Genomic DNA, 17,861 nt, shown 5'->3' on the forward strand with positions numbered 1-17,861 from the left:
TGTTGCAATCCATCTTAATAAATTAATATACCTAAAACGTCACCCAAAGTTGTTTTCAATTAATTATTTCCATAAGGTACAATCCGTGATCAAACAACCATAATTAATTAAATTTTAAACCTATAGTTCCCTTTAGCAAAATATAGGAAAGAAATCAAGCAATGACCCTCAATTTTGTTCTATATGATTTTCATAATGAATGAATAAGCCCAAGCTTTTGGGTTAGGGATTATGAGAGTGATAGTAACTTGCCTATATTTTCCAAGGAGTTGACCAACCCAATCACCCCCTACGGATTCCCCCTTTTTTTAAGCCAAAAAAAAAAAGAATTTAGGTGTTGAATTTTGATTGTTTTTAAATAATTAATCAAAGTGGTTTAGTTAAAACAACTGGCATTTGGTGGGTATAACTGTCCATAAAAAAAATATATTGAAGAAAAGGTTGAGGTTTTGTAATTTTGTGCGGGATTCAGGGGCATTGTAGGGAATGCGAAAAATTGTCTTCTCCCCGGTTTGAGACCGCCTCCGAGACCGACGGCGGCGTTGTATCTGCCACGCTGTAGTTGTTGTAATAACAATGGAAACAAACTTGGGATAGTAAAAGGGGATTCCAGTGCTTTTGATTCCAAAGGATTTCAATTCCCATACATGGATTTGTTAGGAATTTGGATAACAACGACTTGAAAAAGGGGAAAAGCGTTTTCCCTTTATTTTAGTTTGTCGGGCATAAAGGGTTGGTCTTGATCATTATGGAAATGGACGAGGGCGAGGGAGTGGAAGAGAGGATGCAGATAGCTGGATATCCTTACAGTTCAAAGGCAACTTGCAAAAAACACAATAGCAGACACTGGGACACATGGAACTCTTTTTCATGCAAGGTCAAGGACAGCTCTTCTCTTTAACCAAGAGTGCCCTTCAAGTAAAGCTCCAGAAAAGCTTGTTTGCCAACCACTTTCCCAATGGCATGGCATCATTTTTTTGGCCGAAAAAGGACTTCCAAGGAGGCCACTTTTCCTTCAGCTTATCTGATTCAAGCCAAAGCATATTATCTGATTTGTTTTTTTAATTGAAAGTCATAAGGCAATTAGAAGGACACTTTACATGGATTGTGCAATTATGAGATTCCAACAGCAAAACCTCCAGATTCAAGTTTGTACTCCAATAATTTCCCCTCTTTGGACCATCGGAGCATAAAATTACAAGACTTGAAACTTTCAGAATCATCAGTACAGCTCTGCCTATAAAGTCAACATACCATGTGTTATTAACAACGTGAGGGTTGATCTTTTTCCCAACATTTAGCACAAGGTTTTGTCGACTTGAGATGCCTCAGTGTGATTAGCCTTTTCTATGTTACAAGGCAATATACCCTCAAAACCTGCGTGTGATATAAGAACTTTTGACCATCATTACAATTTACCAGCGTCAATCATTAGATAACCAATGCAAAGATGCCAGTTAGCTCTTAAGGAAATGATATTTTGATTCAACATAGCTCTCTGCATCCCATAGGAATGAACCAAATGCTACAGCTTCAAGGACTAGCATTGTCAACCCAGTGAATGTGATAGAAACCACTTCATCATTTGATGTATCAAGTGAACCATCATCAAGAATCCGAATGTCAGGCCTCCCAAATAGTGCTTGAGTCTGCTTTTCAATCAAAGAAATAGCTTCCTTGGATCTTATGGTGGCATATCTCTGGAGTGTTTCAGAATCCAAATACATAACATAGGATCTCAGTCTATATGATTTACCTTCAAGGGTATCCATGTATCCTCCTCCATCACCATCATTGTCATCATTGGGTGGGATCCTAATCCAAGAATCTGGATCCCACATCTGCTTCCCCGGATTTGGATCCTCAAATCTTGCTTGGTCTTTATTGAAATCCTCAGGAAGAGTTCTCATTGTTCTCTCAAGTTGAAACCGTTGATCAACTCTTCTAAGAAAATATCCATACATTATAGAAGCAGCATAAAGCTTTCCAAGTTTGATCTTGCTAATTTCAACAATGGTACTGAGAGGACCCACCACTCGGTCTCCAAGTACAAGGGATAAGTGGCCTTGTATCATCTCAAATGCTTCAGGAGAATGAACGGATTCCAGTTTCTGTTCCTGGTTTGGCCAAAAGTCCACTCGTCCAGTAGGATCTGAAGTGGCCATTATCTTAGGAATCATTGAAATCTCATTGTCAACAAATTTCTGTACAATCAAGCAGTATATTATTTCCTCCAATGTTCTCCGTCTCTCCTTTTCTTTAACTTCAGCTATTCTCCTACAATTCAATTGTTTCAGTTATATCAGTAATTTTCTAAAAGACTAATGGCAAACAAACCATATAGTAAGCAATAATCGAGATAATTTAATCAAACACATAAAATTTTAAGAAATAACTTAGCATAAGAAAATCAATTTTCTGCTAAATGCCATTATCTTGTTAATTTACAAAACCAGAAACCTTTTACTCTAACTCGCACTTGCGCATGCACATGCAAATGTTAAATATGTGCTAGTTTTCAACCGAAACAACTGCACAAGAAAAGGAACAAACAAGAAAAGAGATGAAACTCACTTGTAGAGGAGATCTTGAGATGGTGTAGTTTCCTCTTTCTGGTCATCTTTATCACTCTGAAGGTTTTCCAGCTGTTGATCAATGGCTGCAGGCAGTAAATGTGGATGAGTTCTCAATATTTGTGCCAAAAGCTGGCCAACTGGAGATTCAAATTGTACAGGAGCAATTGGTGACAAGCTATCATCTGACTCTCCAGAGGCTCTCATAGTTAAGTATCTGGCTCGGTACTTATCTGGTGCCATTCCTAACTTTGGAATGCAAAATGAAGAACATCTCTAAAAAAGAAAAGATTCTGTGAGAACTAAGAAGACGAGGGAAAGTATCAAAGACTAAAGATCCTATATGTAGGACTACAGCTCCAAGCCTTCAGAGATGCCCACATAAACAGAGGCTTTATCTAAAACATGCATGCTGAAGGAGTAAGTATTTTAAAACATGTGATGTATGACTCTACCATGGGGTTCCACTCAAATTGAAATCTACATGAACAAGAGATGATAGTATTAATGAGATTGCTTACAAGCACTCAATATTTCCCAATCAGAATTTCACAATAAATAGAGCTTCAAACCAAAATTATAGTATTTTAAGATGCTTTCCAAATAATGGTCAGCCATTTCAGACTGCCAGACAAAGAAACATATCTTGGTCCAAGGCATCAAGTCACTAAACAGAGCACCTCCTACAAGCATGAAGATCAAGAGGCCATCTCAACTAAAGTATTATTTGAACTACTTAATCTAGCTGTTCTTGATTAATTAACATAAGCAAACTGCTATTAAGTTTTCCATATCTGTTTCTTTAAGATTTGCAAAGTCAACATAGAGGTGAAGTGCAGACCAAAGTGATATTCTAGCATTTCACCTTCTCCTCTTTCATCATAGTGCCCCTTTTCCCATTTTTAAGTATCCAACTGGATGAAGTAATCATAGTAGCAATTAAGAACATAGAGTAAGCAGTTGCAAGTGGACTGCATCCAATGGCAAGACAAAACTCCAATAGCTTTCTAATAGCTACCAACAAGCTGGAATTTGCAACTATTAAAGTAACCTTACTATTAAGAAAGAAGAAAACAAAGAGAAACCATGGAAACTCATCAGCAATTTTGTGTCCGCTATCTAATCAATACCTCTACTTTCTTTAAAAAATGAATAAATTCTTTCCTCTATGCACAAAGAATAACAGTTCCAAGGGACAAACAAAACCAGCCAATTACAAGTAACCTTCCAATTGGACAACAGCCCAACAGGGATTTAATGGGTTTTTTTATTAGAGAGAGAGAGAGAGAGAGACTTATTGTGCTCCAAGGAAAGAAAACCCAGAATTCAGAATTTTGCCCTGAGTTCTCAAACAAAAGAAATAAGTAAAAAGCTATGATCTTTAATTGTTTTCTTTGGATAATTTGAAGCAAGAGCAACACACGTATAAATATGAAAAGAAAAAGAGAAAAGGGGCATACTTTTAGGAAAGGAGAAGAAAGGAAGAAGTTGTTGGAATGGAAGTGTCTGAAAGTGAGGGTTCCAGCTGATGGGACTGCCACCAACACCTCACTTGTTACTCCAGCTATCTGCATTTCTCACTTTTCTTCTTCTTTTTTGTTAATTTTCTTTTAACAACCCAAAGCCACAATCCTCAAGTTGAAGAGAAAAGAAGGGAGGGAGAGAAGTAATTTGATAATGGTGGAATATAAGATGGAGTGGGTGGTTGTTGAAAACTAGTTGCTTTGTGGACTTCTCTTTCCATTTAGTAACTTCTGAAAGAAATTTATAATTTCAAAAAATAAAATTTCAGGTCTATATATTGCAAGTTATACATAAAAAATAATCCAAATAATTAATTTTAATGGGCTTTGATAATAGTAAGCCCAAAATAGCCAAGTAGGCAATATTGCCTTTGTAAGACTACCTTTCAGAAAAAGAACAAAAACAGAAACAAAGGAAAAGTTTTGCCTCCGTGAAGTGTAAACCCCCGCGTCTCTCCCACTCCATCTGTCACCGTCGTAGCTCCTCCGCCGCCTCCGTTTTCGAGGTGGAGAAAGCTGGCGTAAAGTCACATCTTTTCCTGTTTTTCAAATTCAATCAATTCCTTCCTTTTTTCCTCGTTATTTTAGTTAATAAATGCAGTTGTCAAGCTCTCATTTTTAACTTACAAGTTTATTGCTTGTTACTCGCCAAGTTTACATCTTTTCATGTTTTTCAATCTGGGTTTGGCTTAGATTTTCATTTGGACGAAGGCTTTTTAACATATTACGATTTGCTTGGTTTTGTTTGCTTTAATTTTTTTTAATTGATAATTCATTCCTCAGGTGCTTTCTAAGGAGTTGATAGAATGGCGTTGAGGCGTCTCCTTGGCTGGTCGGATGGTGAGTTGATGAGATCAGATGCAAAGCCTTGTTCCAGATTAATGAGGCAGACGGCTGGGATTTTCACTGTTGGAGGAGCTTTGGGATTTTGGGTTCTCTGCAGATTGCAACATGGTCGCTTCTACTCTTTCTTTGTGCCTCAGCATTCAGTATTTTTTTCATTTTGAATCCATTTATTACTCCTTTCTTCACCCTCCCACCCCCTTCGTTCCCTTTTCTCATTTTCTTCTTCCCTTCTGGTCTAACATGAGGTAAAAAACTTTCTTATTTTTTGGGTTCAATGTTTGATGCAGGTCCAAGGATTACGGTTCCAAGAAGTCTCCGGTGGGCAGCTTGTGGAGCTGTGTCTGTGAGCTCAACATCTGCCTTATTGGTCCGCCTATTCAGTCCTGAATGTGAACCCCAAAACGTAGCTGCTTATGACATGGGAAAGTAGCACTGGGTTCCTTGTGCTTGTCAAAATTCATTGCTGGTTTTCTATTGATTGACCAGTTTGGTGACAGTGTCTTTTGCTTAGTATGGCCCTGGGATCTTTGGCAATGCCTATTGTTTTATCAATTTTCCAGTATGGCATGGAGCAACTGTTGCTGTAGGATATAGACATGTGTGAACTTATTTGGTTGCAACCACTCGTTTTTTTTTTTCTTTTTTTTGTTGGTGGAATTTAGCTAGTTTGTGGTTGTAAATACTGTCATGAAAACAATCGCTCGCGTTAGATAACCCTAATAATAAAAATTCCCAATATAGTCCTAAAGGAAGCTGATGTTTATCCTAACATTTCTGTGATAAAGTCAAAAGCTGATGTTGAATCCAAAGCCAAAACAGCATTGCTCATTAGTTGCAAACATCGACAGTAAAAGAAAGGGCACAAAATATTCACTTACTTGAGGGGAAGAAATGTGGTAAAGCCAAAGAATGCCAACACCCGACTCTTACAATGAATCAGAGTACATTACTTCCCTCAGTTACACATTCATCAATCATATTTAACATAAACAAGCTTGAAAAGTTAAAACTGTGCATACTACCCTTCTTTGAACAGAGAAAGGTACATAATATCAGTCTACAAACCACATCCTAAGGCTTTGATTTGTAAAGATAAAGCCAAATCATGGGTGATGGATTATAAGAGATAAAAGGGAACCTAAAAACTATCAAGATCAGCTTTGATAAAATTTAAACATGCTATGCAGAATAAAAACTTTCTGTAGCTAAATTTGGTTAGGTTATGCTCCCGGAAAGAGGCATGAAACAGGGTGTGTGGATCCTAGTGACTACCCTGCACAAGCTCTGTTTGCCCATCATTATTTGTATGTTGGTCATTCCTACCAGACTTCAGATCCTCATGCCCAGGAATTTCCCCTAGCCTCTCCTGCAATTACGTAACAGATATTAGGAAGCAATTCTATCCAAACAGGTGTGAAGACGAGGTAGACTGCAGTTCAAAGAGTAGAAACATACTAACAAGTTCAATATTTTGCAAAACCAAGAGTAGAACATTACCTTGAGAGAGGTATTCTCTGCAAGAAGCTGCTCATACTCGCACTTGATACGATTCACTTCGGACCTAAGATTGGCATTCTCTTCTTTTAAGACTTCAGCACGCTGAGCCAGCTCATCACATTCCGCCTGATTCAAACAAATAATTCATATGTGTCCTTTTAATACAGAATAACACAATTTCTGAAGGATACTTCATTACCTGTTTACGCAACCTGGATCTGCGAGCAGACTCTCTGTTTGATTGCTTCCTTCTCTGTCTTTTAAGCTCCCTTTCATCCTAAATCCATAAATAGTGCCAGTTACATACAAAATAATCAATAATAATAAAAAAAAGCAATGTAAGAAACACATTCTTACAACATCAGCAAGGAAAGCATATGACACTTGATTGGAGGAGAAAAACCTTGATCAAATTTCAAGTGAATTTAATTTTAATTTAAGATTTCACCGACAAAGGTATAGCACTACAGCCAAAAGCAAAGATATTTGCTCTAAGAAGATCTCGTATTTTAATATATTGCTTAGAGAGAGAGAGAGATAACCTGTAACCAAAGCTGTGACTGAACACTGTCCCGTGATGCAGGAGTTACTATTCCTCCTGCAACTGCAGTTGAAGGAACCTTCCCACGCATTGCAGGGACAGCAGATGAAGCTGGGGTCCCCCAGTAGTCCATCCCAATATGTAAGTTTGTAGTGGGACCAGGAACAGCTGTGGGAGCCCCAGCAGTTGATATAGGTACAATGGCCATTGCTGTATTCACCATCGTATGAGGTGCATTAGGGCCTCCATTCTGAGGATCATGTGCTGCACTTCCATTTTGAGATGCTTCACCTGTAACAGAGACATTATAGGCATTTCAGAACACACAGAAATTGGCAATAAAGTTATGCAAAAAGATTATGTTATGACATTATCACTGTCTAACCTTCTCCAGAATCTTGCCTTCCTCCAGACTTCATTTGTGAATCCTACAAATAAGGAAGAAAATAAGATTACAGCATAATCTTTACCTGAACAAATAAAGGGGCAATATACTTGAATGCCTGAATTTGAATAAAAAATGAAGCATATAAAGTTGTCATCCTTGGAAGAGTTTTAAAAGAAGCTGCAACACATAGAGAGTTGTAATAGAGATGATTAGTCCAATACAGCTTTAGCATTTCTTCAATAGCCCACTCCCCAAAATCCATTTTTATTATAGAAGGCCCATTAAAATTTGTTTCCCATGTACAGGGTGAAAGAGAAAATTAATCCGGTCAGTTGGCAGGCTAACTCCAACAACATAACTGAGAAGCTACAAGAGAATTGTGCCTATCACACAGAGAAAAAAAAAAAAGAACTCTAGTGTCTCAACCCATAATCCTCATCGTCCCGAAGAAGCCCTTGGCTCAGTCTATGAACAACACATAGGCAGTCATACATTGGAAAAGGAACAACATGATCATGAACAAAAAAACCTATCGTTTATAATGCAAAAAACTTGCCTGCCAAGTTGACATCTATATACAGAATGAAAAGAAGTTTGTGCTTCTGTGGCTCCAGTAACCTATCTTTTAGTACTTTGAGCAAAACATCATGAAATACAAAGTTAGGTGGCCCCAGAATTTTCCACCCACAGAAATTTAACAGTTGACATCTAAACAATATAATGTATGGCAAAAGAAGAACATGCAACTGAGCAAATCCATTACCTTTGAGTTTTAGAAACCCGGGTGTCCCAAGGCCACACCAGTAACATCTCTACGAAAGTACTTTTTGTACCATAGGTCCATGGGAAATGCTCACTTGCAAAGTAAGAACACATACAATATAAAGTACAGCTTACAGTTTCACCCAAAACGACTTAAGTAGAAGATTATTGCCTTTCCAGGCAATCCACACAGTTAAGCCCGAAGCTATTTAATAAATGAAAGAGGGATTTAAGCCTTGTCTGGTCAATGAAAGCATCCACATTTGCAGCCACTTCAAAACCCCAACTTTTCATAACAAGAGAGTAGGGTTAAATGATAGTTGAGATGGGACATAAATTCATTAGATTGCAAGTCCTATCCTGGAATTGGCCATATTGGCAGGGTGTTCAAACCCTCTAATATAGATGAACTACAGAAGCAATTCAAAATAATAGATAAATAAGAGAAAAAGCCAAAAGCATTGCACTCACGTTCTGGGAGTTTGCATCACTGCCTTCACTTGTGCCTTCACTTCCACTCTCGGCACTGAACATACACAATTACTCCATTGTCAGCTAAATTACCTAGAAATAGTATTTTGATAGCAATCACAAGCAAATAGTGTATGCCCAGATGAGTTGATGCCTCTAAAAATCCAGATATGACTTCTGAGTACCAACTAATAGGCTTAAAGCAAGGACAGAAGACACATGCCTACTCAATCATCTTAAAGCAGGAGCTCTTCAAGCCACAAAACAAACAGAACAACAACATAACTCATATTATAGAAAAAGTTCAGAAGAAAAATGACTTTTACAGACACTTTTCAAAGCTGACCAAGACTTCATATTGACAATTTAAATAAAGAGACAAACATAGGTCTATTCCGGGATGGAGGTAAAGGAAAGAGTTTCTTCAACAAAGGGTCCTCTTGACTTCTCAATGAAACCCAATTGCAACAGCTTTGTCTAATAGGCTCTTTTATCTATTACTCAGTTCCATTAAAATTTCTTGGTAAGACTAGATATGTGGGTCAACAATAGCTTGCCCACCCCCCCCCCCCCCCCCAAAATGATGTGGCTAATAGTCCTTGTAACTAACAATAGCACAAACTAGCAACCAAAAACTATATAATAACTGCATACATCATTCTTTTCTGCCATACCTTTTAGAATAAACTCCATTCGCAGAAGCTCCTGATGTCTTACCAAGATTATTGTTCTTTCCCGTAATCATGTTTAAACTGCCTAAACTCCCTTTTGATCTTTTAATTGGCAATTTTTCCTTTACATCAGAGGGTTTACCATCTGTTTCCATGGTTCCAGGAGTATTTCCCTACACAAAATCTCAAGAGTCAGTCCTTTGGAAGCATGGACATAAAAACATGTCTTTCAAAAAACAAATTATAAGGCAAAGTAAGATAAAGTGCTCACAGAAGCCTCGAGAATGCCATTTGGAGAAGGCATCGCAAAAGGACTAAAAGGATAGGATCCCTGTCCAAGATTAGACCATGTCATAAAGATAACTCCAAATATCAAGCTATTGTGACATTTGGAAACAAAAACTAAGAAGAGTGGAAAAGAACATACTGGGGGAATGGATGGATGTGCATATATTCCACCATGAGGATACATTGCAACATAAGGATGTGGTGGGGTGCCATAAGGAGGTATTATATGCTGCAACAAAGAAAGAATTACATTAAAGATTTACTGACCACCAAACAAAATCATTAAATCTTAGTAGTTAATTATGCCACCAAATTTTGAAGCTCTAACAAATTAAATAGAAAAAGGTTTAACAATCATAATAATGTACCATCCTATAATACCAATGCAAAACCATAAATACCTGAACACCCCACATATACGGGGGAGCTTGGGGACTAGATGCCAAGAACCCATGTGGTGGAATGGGAGAGTAAGCCTGTTAGTAGACAATAATCCACATATGATAATCCAAATTTCCACATGAAACCTGAATACAAAATACAGGAACTAAAGATATTTATCTAACGAACCTGAAATCCTGACCAGTCTGCATTTACTGTACCAGAGTTAGTGGTGGAAGACTGCTCCTGAACAACAAAAGAAGCAATAAAAGGAACAGGACAAAACCCTTGTGAGAACAACTTTAAGAACAACATAAATTACACAATTTTCAAACAATAACACAAAAGTAGACCTGTGTAGTAGCAGCAGGTGGTGTCTTTGGCTCCTTTTCTTTTGCAGTCTTATCCATCTCACTGCTACCCATTCTTCTATATCCACCAACCAACTTCGAGAAGCCCCTCAGACCATCCTACAATAATAAAACATTAATTCCATCAACAATATGCACTTTCCCCCCACGATATTACTTTAAATCAATCCAATTTATCTAACCCTATACCGTTTTCAGCCAAAAAATAAGGAATATCAACACAAAATAAACCATAGCTTAGAATTAAAAAAAATACTTTAAAATACATACACTGGTTGCATTAGCCCCCATAAAAAAATTCCCCATTCAAATCACAAACAATCAAAATGCTTAAAAAATAAAATAAAATTCCAATTTCCTCTCTCTTTTTTTTCTCAGTAATCAAAGGAAGAATATTAAATAAAAAGAGGTATCATGCATCCAGAGAAAGAAAAACAGAAACAAACAATTAAAATACAGAAAATACTTAATAAATTTGAAGGCATGCAAATGGTGCTTGTTGACAAATTCACAAAATCAATAAACAAAAAAATGTAAATAAATTTAAAATTTTCGAATTACCGCTCAAAAAACAAACCAAATTCAGACGAAACCCAAGTCTGATCCACTAAACAGAAGCAAGATTGCGGGAGCTTCCGAGCTTGAAATTGAGTGAAATGTTTTTCAATTTGATGGTTTGGGAAGAAGGGCACAGATGTCAATTGGGGGAAAAGATTAGGGCACGATTGGGAGAGAATAAAATTTTATCATTAGCTCCCGGGCTTCTCCCTCTGTCACTCCCTTTCTCTTTTTTTTTCTTTTTATATTTTTTTTCCAGATAGGAAATTGTAAGAGATCAGGTGTTTGATTTTAGGGTTTGTTAATTGTACTTTTGGGGAGGATAGAGGGAGGGTTCACGGAGTCGATTCTATGACTCGTCGTACGGTAGTCCATTTCTCCTGTCTATTTTTTTGCGACCTGGCGAAATCCCCGTTTTGTCCTTTCCGTCGGTTACCGTATTCTATAGAATTTGGTGTGGTTGAATTGTTTTTTTTTTTACGAAAATTAAAATTTGAAATTTTAAAAAATATAAAATATAAATAACATGAAAAATAAATTTATAATATAAAAAATAATAATATTGAGTGTTTAAAAAATACGTAATTTTGGGACATCTTATAAAATAAAAAAAAAAAGACAGAAGGAGTATAAACTAATATTATTTTTCTTTTTTATTGATATTTTTCACCCATTTTCATCCATTAATCATTATGGTATTTTAGTCTTTACACATTTTACCTTCATTTTCACTCTCCTAATCTCATTTTTCTAATCATAGAAAAGCTTGAACACCATCAAGTCTAAAGACTAAAAACCCTTTGAAATCATTACTTTCTTGCCACTTTTACCAAATTTAATGAAGTCAATTTGTCAAAAATTACAAGACTAAAGCTACACATTGACTTGGGGTGGATTTCACTTGTTTATTCATTTTCTCGAGACAATTAACCAATTGAATTAGAAACATAAATAATTCATCGACTCTGTTTTTCATCTGTTCAATTTTAAATTTTTAAAAAGTTAAATTAATTGAATTTTTATAAAAAATGAAATTGATTGAATTATTAAAAAAATAAAGACGATCAAAATTAAACTTATTTTGGTTGGTTTTATCCGTTATTTTCGATTTGGATGAGAGTATTTTATAGATATATTGTAAAAATATTTGTAATATTTATATGTATAATACATATTCAAAAAATGTATTTAATCAACAATTTTTCAATAGTTGGATTGTTAATTTTTTTTACAAAAATTCAATCAAAATAATCTTCTTAATCAATTTAATACCAAAATTGAAAAAATTAATTCAAATTAACCGAATTCAATAAAGTATCATATTAAATAGAAGCAAAATCAATCTCGAGCTTAAAAACAAATTAATAGAGTTAGTCTTAATCAATTAATACCAAATTTGAAAAAATTAATCTGAATTAACTAAATTCAATAAAATATTTTATTAATTTGAACCAAAATCAATCTCAAGCTTAGAAACAAACAAATAGGTTCCCTCTTAATCAATTAATGCCAAGATCAAAAAAATTAATTCGAATTCAATAAAATATCATATTAAATTAAATCAAAATCAATCTTAAGTTTAAAAACAAACTAATAGTTCCCTCTTAATCAATTAATATCAAAATTAAAAAAATTAATCTAAATTGACCGAATTCAATAAAATATCGAGACATTTAAAAAAATAATCCTCAAAGATAAAACATTTTAAAAAATGACATTCTTTGTACTTTTAAATGCTTTTAATCAAGTTAGACAAAATTATCCTTAATAATATTACACACCATGTCTACACGCATATTATAAAAGTATTATTGTTACACGTTATGTATAAAAACATGTTACACACGTTATAATTAAAAAAAGTTGTTACACATTCAAAAAAAATATTTTTGTTACACGTCATGAAAACATGTTATATGCCATTTTGAAAAAATATTATTGTTACACACCATGTTAAAAAAATATTATTGTTATTCAAAAAAAGTTTGTTACAATTTAATGTTTAAAATGTTGATGTTACTTATGAACCAAAATTTCAAATCCTCTCAACTCTCTTCATTTTTTTTTTATTTTTTTGACAATTTTGCATCGATTAAAGTGTTTTCTAACATGTCTTTATAAATCAAAACATAAATTTTTTTATTTAAAATATCTATTTTGACTAAAAATCGAAAAAAAAAATCATTTTGAAACCCTAGATTTATCAATCTTAAATTCTTAAATTTATTAGTATTTAAGTTTCGAATTAATATAATTAAAAACTATTTCAAACATTTGTGATCATTTATACAGTTTTAGTTTCATTCAAAATACTTAAAAATCAAATTTTCCAAATAGACATCAACTTAAGCACATCAATATTTTTCGCTTAGTGTATTGAAAGCGTGAAAGAGATAAATCGAGAGCATAGCAAATGGATACTGAAAATATAAATCAATAAATTAGTAAGAGTTAGATGGTGAGAAAGAAATCAAAGACACTAATGAAAATAATTTGTGATAAATGGTTTAATTTATTTGAAATAGTTTCAGATGTATTTCTATCAAATCATGACTAAATATTGTTAAAAGTAATTAAATTTATTTTGATAATTATTTGTAAAACGCCCTTTATCATAAAAGTTATTCCTTATAATTTTCTCTAAACAATCATACTAAATTGAATCAAAATCAATCCCAAGTTTAAAAAACGAGTTAATAGATTCATTCCTAATCGATTAATAACAAAATAAAAAAAATTAATTGAATTCAATAAATATCGTATTAAATTGACTTAAATCAATCTCAAGCTTAAAAACAAACTAATAATTAATCTCAAGCTTAAAAACAAGTTAATAGATTCCCTCTTAATTGATTAATACCAAAATCAAAAAAATTAATCTGAATTCAATAAAAAATCACGTTAAATTAATTAAATTAAAATCAATCTCAAACTTAAAAACAAGTTAATAGGTTCTCTATTAACCGATTAATAACAAGATTGAAAAAATTATCCGAATTAACCTACTTCAATTTGATTTTTAAGTCTTTTATTATTATTATTATTTTTCTTTTGAAAAAAGGGGCATTTTCTTACTAGGAGACTCAAACCAACCAAACCAACACAAGCCGAAGCCTTGGTGAGTGGTGAGAGCACCCGAAACCTAAGAAAATCATCTCTCGGTTTCTCTCCCGACAGCTGGTCGTTCTTTCTCTCAATCTGGTTATCTGAGATATGGCGCCCGACCCAGATGCAGAGCAGGAAGCACAACGCCTGAAAGCTCTGGCAGAAACCAAGTACAAGAATTCAAACCTGAAATCAGCTTTAAAACATGCCAAGAAAGCTCACCGTCTTTTTCCAAACCTAGAAGGCATCTCCTCAATGCTCACTGCTTTTAAAATTCTCCGGGCGGCCTCCCAAGCCGACGCTTCTCCAGACTGGTATAGTATCCTCCAGGTAGAACCCTTCTCCCACATAAATTCAATCAAGAAACAATATAGGAAACTAGCATTGATTTTGCACCCTGACAAGAACCCATATTTAGGATGTGAAGAAGCGTTTAAGCTTGTGGGTGAAGGGTTTAGGATATTTTCTGATAAGATAAGGAGGAAAGAATATGATATGAAGCTTAGGATTAGGATTCAGGAGGAAAGGGTTGATGGGTTGGAAGAGAATGGTGTAGTAGGTGAGACGTTTTGGACTGCGTGTTCGAGGTGTAGGTTGTTGCATAAGTTTGAAAGGAAGTATTTGGGGCATAATTTGGTCTGCCCAAGTTGTAAGAAGAGCTTTTTGGCAGTGGAGGTTGACGGAGAAGGTGGTGACGGTGAAAGTACAGAGGAGGAGGAGGTGGTGGCCGCAGTCAGTGTAAGTGAGAGGTTGAAGCGGAAGATGGTTTCGAAGGAGAAAATGAGTAGTGTTAAAAGTGTTGGATTGGAGGGGGAAAAGGGTAGTGGTGAGACAATTAGGAGTGTGGGGTTAAGGAGGAAAGTGAGTGATGAGAATTTGAAGGAGAAAGAGAGAGGTGGTGGTGATGATGGGTGGGGTGTGGGGAGATTGAGGAGTGGGGTTTTGAGGAGGAGGATGAGTACTGTTGGGGAGGTATTGGCAAGGTCTGTAGCCGGGAAGGTGGATGATGGGGAGGAGAAGAGATCAAGGTCAAAGAGGGTAAAAGTTGCAGAGGAGACAATGACACTTGCAGAAATGAAGTGGGAAATGAAGCAAAAGGCAAATCAAGGAAGGGAAAAATTGAATCTAAAAGAAAAGGTGAACAAGGCAGGTGAAAAGGAGAAGAAAAGAGATAGACGTGAGCCTCCAAAAAATAGAGTTTCAAAGATTGAGAAACAGAAGGCATCGGAGAAGAGTAAGGACTTTGAGATTGGGAGTCAAGGACCTTCAAAGATGAGTGGAAATTTGGGGATTATGACACGTGCAACTAAGAAAATAAGTGTAGATTTGGAAGCTAGGACTCAAGAAGGTGGGAAGAAGAATCAAAATTCAGAGCTCACAAAGCAAGGGACTTCAAGAAAGAAAGTGAAGTTGGACATTAAGAAGCGTTGTGGTTCAAAGAGTGGGGACATGAAGATTATGGCTGTGGAGGATTCAGATTTCTATGATTTTGATAAAGATAGATTGGAGAGGAATTTTAAAAGAGGGCAAGTGTGGGCTATATATGATGATGATGATGGAATGCCTAGGCATTATGGTTTGATTGAGGAAGTATTTACAGTAAATCCTTTTGAATTGAAGATGAGTTGGTTGGACTTTCAGAATAACGGGGATGACAGATTGATTAGTTGGGAGAAAAGGGGATTTCATGTATCTTGTGGGAGATTTAAGGCCGCCAGGAAGAGTTCCATAAACTCTGTGAATATCTTTTCACACATGGTAGAATGTGAAAGGGCAGCAAAGGAACTTTATAGGATTTATCCAAAGAAGGGCTCAGTTTGGGCACTTTATAATGAAGCTAAATCAGGTGCAGCAGGAAGAAACTTTTCAGCTAGAGATAAACACTGCTATGACATAGTTGTGTTTTTAACTCCCTACAGTGAGATTCATGGATTGAGCATGGCATATCTTGAGAAAGTTGATGGATTCAGGACAATATTTAAAAGACAGGAGATTGGGTGTCAGGCTATTAGATGGCTTGAAAAAGATGATATTCGGTTGTTTTCGCATCAGATTCCTGCTCGAAAGCTTTCTAGCGATGATGTCCCTGATCTTTTGAAAGACTGCTGGGAACTTGATCCTACTTCACTTCCTCCCGACCTTCTTGCTATTGGCTTGGAAAGTTGATATTTCAGAAACCTTAATTGATTACTGTATAGCTTTTGCCTAATTATTTTGGAGGATCTGTTTAGATGTAAGTTTAAGTACCCTGAGGAGGCAAGTAATGAATTTTAGTTGCTTTATAGTTTCCACAGGGTACAACACATTATTCTAATAGGTGCTGCAAATATTTCTCACCTTCTAAATTCTGATGAGGCAGATTGCGAGCAGCCATCCTGGTTTTTATTAATTCAGTAGTTTTCTCTTACCAACTGTTTCATGATTTTCAGTTACTGTAGAGTGCGGATAGAAACTTTTGCTTCCTGCACTTGTAAAGAACTTTGTATTTTTATGATGTTCTTTTGGGCGCAGGGTGTACTTGATCTTCCCTTCCTGCCCCTTAAACTACTTGACAGGTTTCTCTTGGAGGCAATAGCCAACAAGACGGTGTCTGGTCCATCTCCTACGAATGGCTTCCAAAATTTCCAGCATTTAGGCTTAAAGGAACCAGAGGACAGGCTGTCTTGAGCTTCTTTCATTCATCAGTTCCGCTGACTTGCATTTCCGGTATTTTTTTCAATGTTCTGGACTTTCAACTGGTTTAGCCTTCAGGCTGCATAGACTGTACCTGTCCTTCAATGATGTAATATGATTTGCATTGATAATTTCAGTTTCATGATGGATTTGTAAGTTTGCTTTTCATGTTTCAATTCATTACCTCTTCAACATTGTCAAAGATCTGTAAGTTGACTGCAATGTTATGGCAGCCATGTAAATCCTATAGGCTATAATCTCATGGAGCAACATTTTCAATGATAACCTTGTTGAATTCTTCATTGTTCTTGCTCTAGTCACCTCCATTGTGTGTGAGAAATATCAATTCCCATCAAAGTTGAATCCTATAATAGATTTTTTTTTTGTTTTCACCAGGTGGTTGGGTTAGAGTAGTTCTGACCTATAAAACTAGTTTTTATACATATTGTAATAATAGGTTTGAAGTACAAAGAATTCAAGAATGTTATAATATTAAAATTAGTAATATATATATAGAAATATAGTAAATTACTAAGTTTGGTGTCACGAGTTAAATGATAGAAAAAAATTACTAAAATATTAAATAAATTCATAATAAATAATATAAATGAAGGGTATGAATGTAATATTATTTTTTTTATAAATGACGATTTGAATTTATTTTTAAATTTTCATTTTCTCATACGTTTAACTAATAATAAGTTTGTAACTCCTTCCACTTATTTTTCCTCTCTTTTTTCATTTCTTTTTGTGTCAAAATCTTTTGTAATCGTCGGAAATAAATTTTTTAAAGTATAAATGAAAGTAATTGAATTATTAGGATACTTTTGATTAAACATCATTATTTTAATTATGCAATTGAAAACCAGAAAAAAAATTATAAGCTAGTAATCTCAAACCATCAATTTTAATTTTGACATGATTCCTCTAATTTGATAAATATGTAATTATATATGTATATTATAAAGTATGGATACTACGCTTAAGAAAATAATAATAAATTTTAAATTATTAAAAAATACATTTCGACATCTGATAATGTTCGATTTAGTGATTGACTATTTCTTTTCTTTGAATAAAAAATTATTAAAAATATAAAGAAGCTAGAAAACGACTATCAAGCCCACATATAATTGGTTAATCGTGAATATTTTGGGGTCCCAGCGGATAAAAGAGTAAAGAGAAAAAACAAAAACCGTCCCCATTTGGGCCG

General features: G+C 35.0%; 4 protein-coding genes across 7 annotated transcripts; 2 read left to right on the forward strand and 2 right to left on the reverse strand.

Annotated features, from left to right (window-relative positions):
* Positions 1-1,083: 1,083 nt before the first annotated feature.
* On the reverse strand, positions 1,084-4,329 carry LOC18606827 (beta-casein (DUF760)). Of its 2 annotated transcripts, none has more exons than XM_007040660.3 (3): positions 4,034-4,329; positions 2,575-2,849; positions 1,084-2,277 (listed from the first exon to the last, which is right to left on the reverse strand). In XM_007040660.3, exons 1-3 carry the CDS (start codon positions 4,145-4,147, stop codon positions 1,458-1,460), a joined length of 1,209 nt encoding a protein of 402 aa, XP_007040722.3. In that variant the 5' UTR covers positions 4,148-4,329; the 3' UTR covers positions 1,084-1,457. The 2 variants fall into 2 exon arrangements, with proteins under 2 accessions (XP_007040722.3, XP_017973151.2); XM_018117662.2 differs by lacking the exon at positions 4,034-4,329 and adding an exon at positions 3,868-3,994.
* A 121-nt stretch (positions 4,330-4,450) lies between these two features.
* LOC18606828 (40S ribosomal protein) lies at positions 4,451-5,694 on the forward strand. Of its 2 annotated transcripts, none has more exons than XM_018117664.2 (3): positions 4,451-4,602; positions 4,880-5,050; positions 5,230-5,694. In XM_018117664.2, exons 2-3 carry the CDS (start codon positions 4,903-4,905, stop codon positions 5,370-5,372), a joined length of 291 nt encoding a protein of 96 aa, XP_017973153.2. In that variant the 5' UTR covers positions 4,451-4,602; positions 4,880-4,902; the 3' UTR covers positions 5,373-5,694. The 2 variants fall into 2 exon arrangements, with proteins under 2 accessions (XP_017973153.2, XP_007040723.3); XM_007040661.3 differs by having other exon boundaries at positions 4,459-4,617.
* Positions 5,695-5,740: 46 nt separating this feature from the next.
* On the reverse strand, positions 5,741-11,232 carry BZIP68 (basic region/leucine zipper transcription factor 68). Of its 2 annotated transcripts, none has more exons than XM_007040663.3 (13): positions 10,890-11,232; positions 10,295-10,411; positions 10,131-10,187; positions 9,962-10,036; positions 9,700-9,789; positions 9,544-9,603; positions 9,276-9,445; positions 8,602-8,656; positions 7,366-7,408; positions 6,982-7,271; positions 6,639-6,716; positions 6,440-6,565; positions 5,741-6,308 (listed from the first exon to the last, which is right to left on the reverse strand). In XM_007040663.3, exons 2-13 carry the CDS (start codon positions 10,364-10,366, stop codon positions 6,204-6,206), a joined length of 1,221 nt encoding a protein of 406 aa, XP_007040725.1. In that variant the 5' UTR covers positions 10,367-10,411; positions 10,890-11,232; the 3' UTR covers positions 5,741-6,203. The 2 variants fall into 2 exon arrangements, with proteins under 2 accessions (XP_007040725.1, XP_007040724.1); XM_007040662.3 differs by having other exon boundaries at positions 10,874-11,232.
* A 2,710-nt stretch (positions 11,233-13,942) lies between these two features.
* LOC18606830 (DNAJ heat shock N-terminal domain-containing protein) lies at positions 13,943-16,933 on the forward strand. Its single transcript, XM_007040664.3, has one exon. The coding sequence runs from the start codon at positions 14,084-14,086 to the stop codon at positions 16,139-16,141; it is 2,058 nt and encodes a 685-aa protein (XP_007040726.3). The 5' UTR covers positions 13,943-14,083; the 3' UTR covers positions 16,142-16,933.
* The last annotated feature ends 928 nt before the right edge of the window (positions 16,934-17,861 follow it).

The sequence above is a fragment of the Theobroma cacao genome, chromosome 3 (assembly GCF_053813885.1).
Source record: "Theobroma cacao isolate CCN51 chromosome 3, ASM5381388v1, whole genome shotgun sequence".
Lineage (NCBI taxonomy): Eukaryota > Viridiplantae > Streptophyta > Magnoliopsida > Malvales > Malvaceae > Theobroma > Theobroma cacao.

Coding starts and splice junctions, on each gene's coding strand:
- LOC18606828 (XM_018117664.2), top strand. CDS start 4,903: ATGGCGTTGAGGCGTCTCCTTGGCTGGTCGGATGGTGAGTTGATGAGA. Junction 5,051..5,229: donor TCTCTGCAGATTGCAACATG/GTCGCTTCTACT, acceptor TGTTTGATGCAG/GTCCAAGGATTACGGTTCCA.
- BZIP68 (XM_007040663.3), bottom strand. CDS start 10,366: ATGGGTAGCAGTGAGATGGATAAGACTGCAAAAGAAAAGGAGCCAAAG. Junction 9,790..9,961: donor CGTATATGTGGGGTGTTCAG/GTATTTATGGTT, acceptor TCTTTGTTGCAG/CATATAATACCTCCTTATGG. Junction 6,717..6,981: donor AGTCACAGCTTTGGTTACAG/GTTATCTCTCTC, acceptor TTATGGATTTAG/GATGAAAGGGAGCTTAAAAG.
- LOC18606830 (XM_007040664.3), top strand. CDS start 14,084: ATGGCGCCCGACCCAGATGCAGAGCAGGAAGCACAACGCCTGAAAGCT.
- LOC18606827 (XM_007040660.3), bottom strand. CDS start 4,147: ATGCAGATAGCTGGAGTAACAAGTGAGGTGTTGGTGGCAGTCCCATCA. Junction 2,850..4,033: donor TTTCTTCTCCTTTCCTAAAA/GTATGCCCCTTT, acceptor TTTCTTTTTTAG/AGATGTTCTTCATTTTGCAT. Junction 2,278..2,574: donor TCTCAAGATCTCCTCTACAA/GTGAGTTTCATC, acceptor ATTGAATTGTAG/GAGAATAGCTGAAGTTAAAG.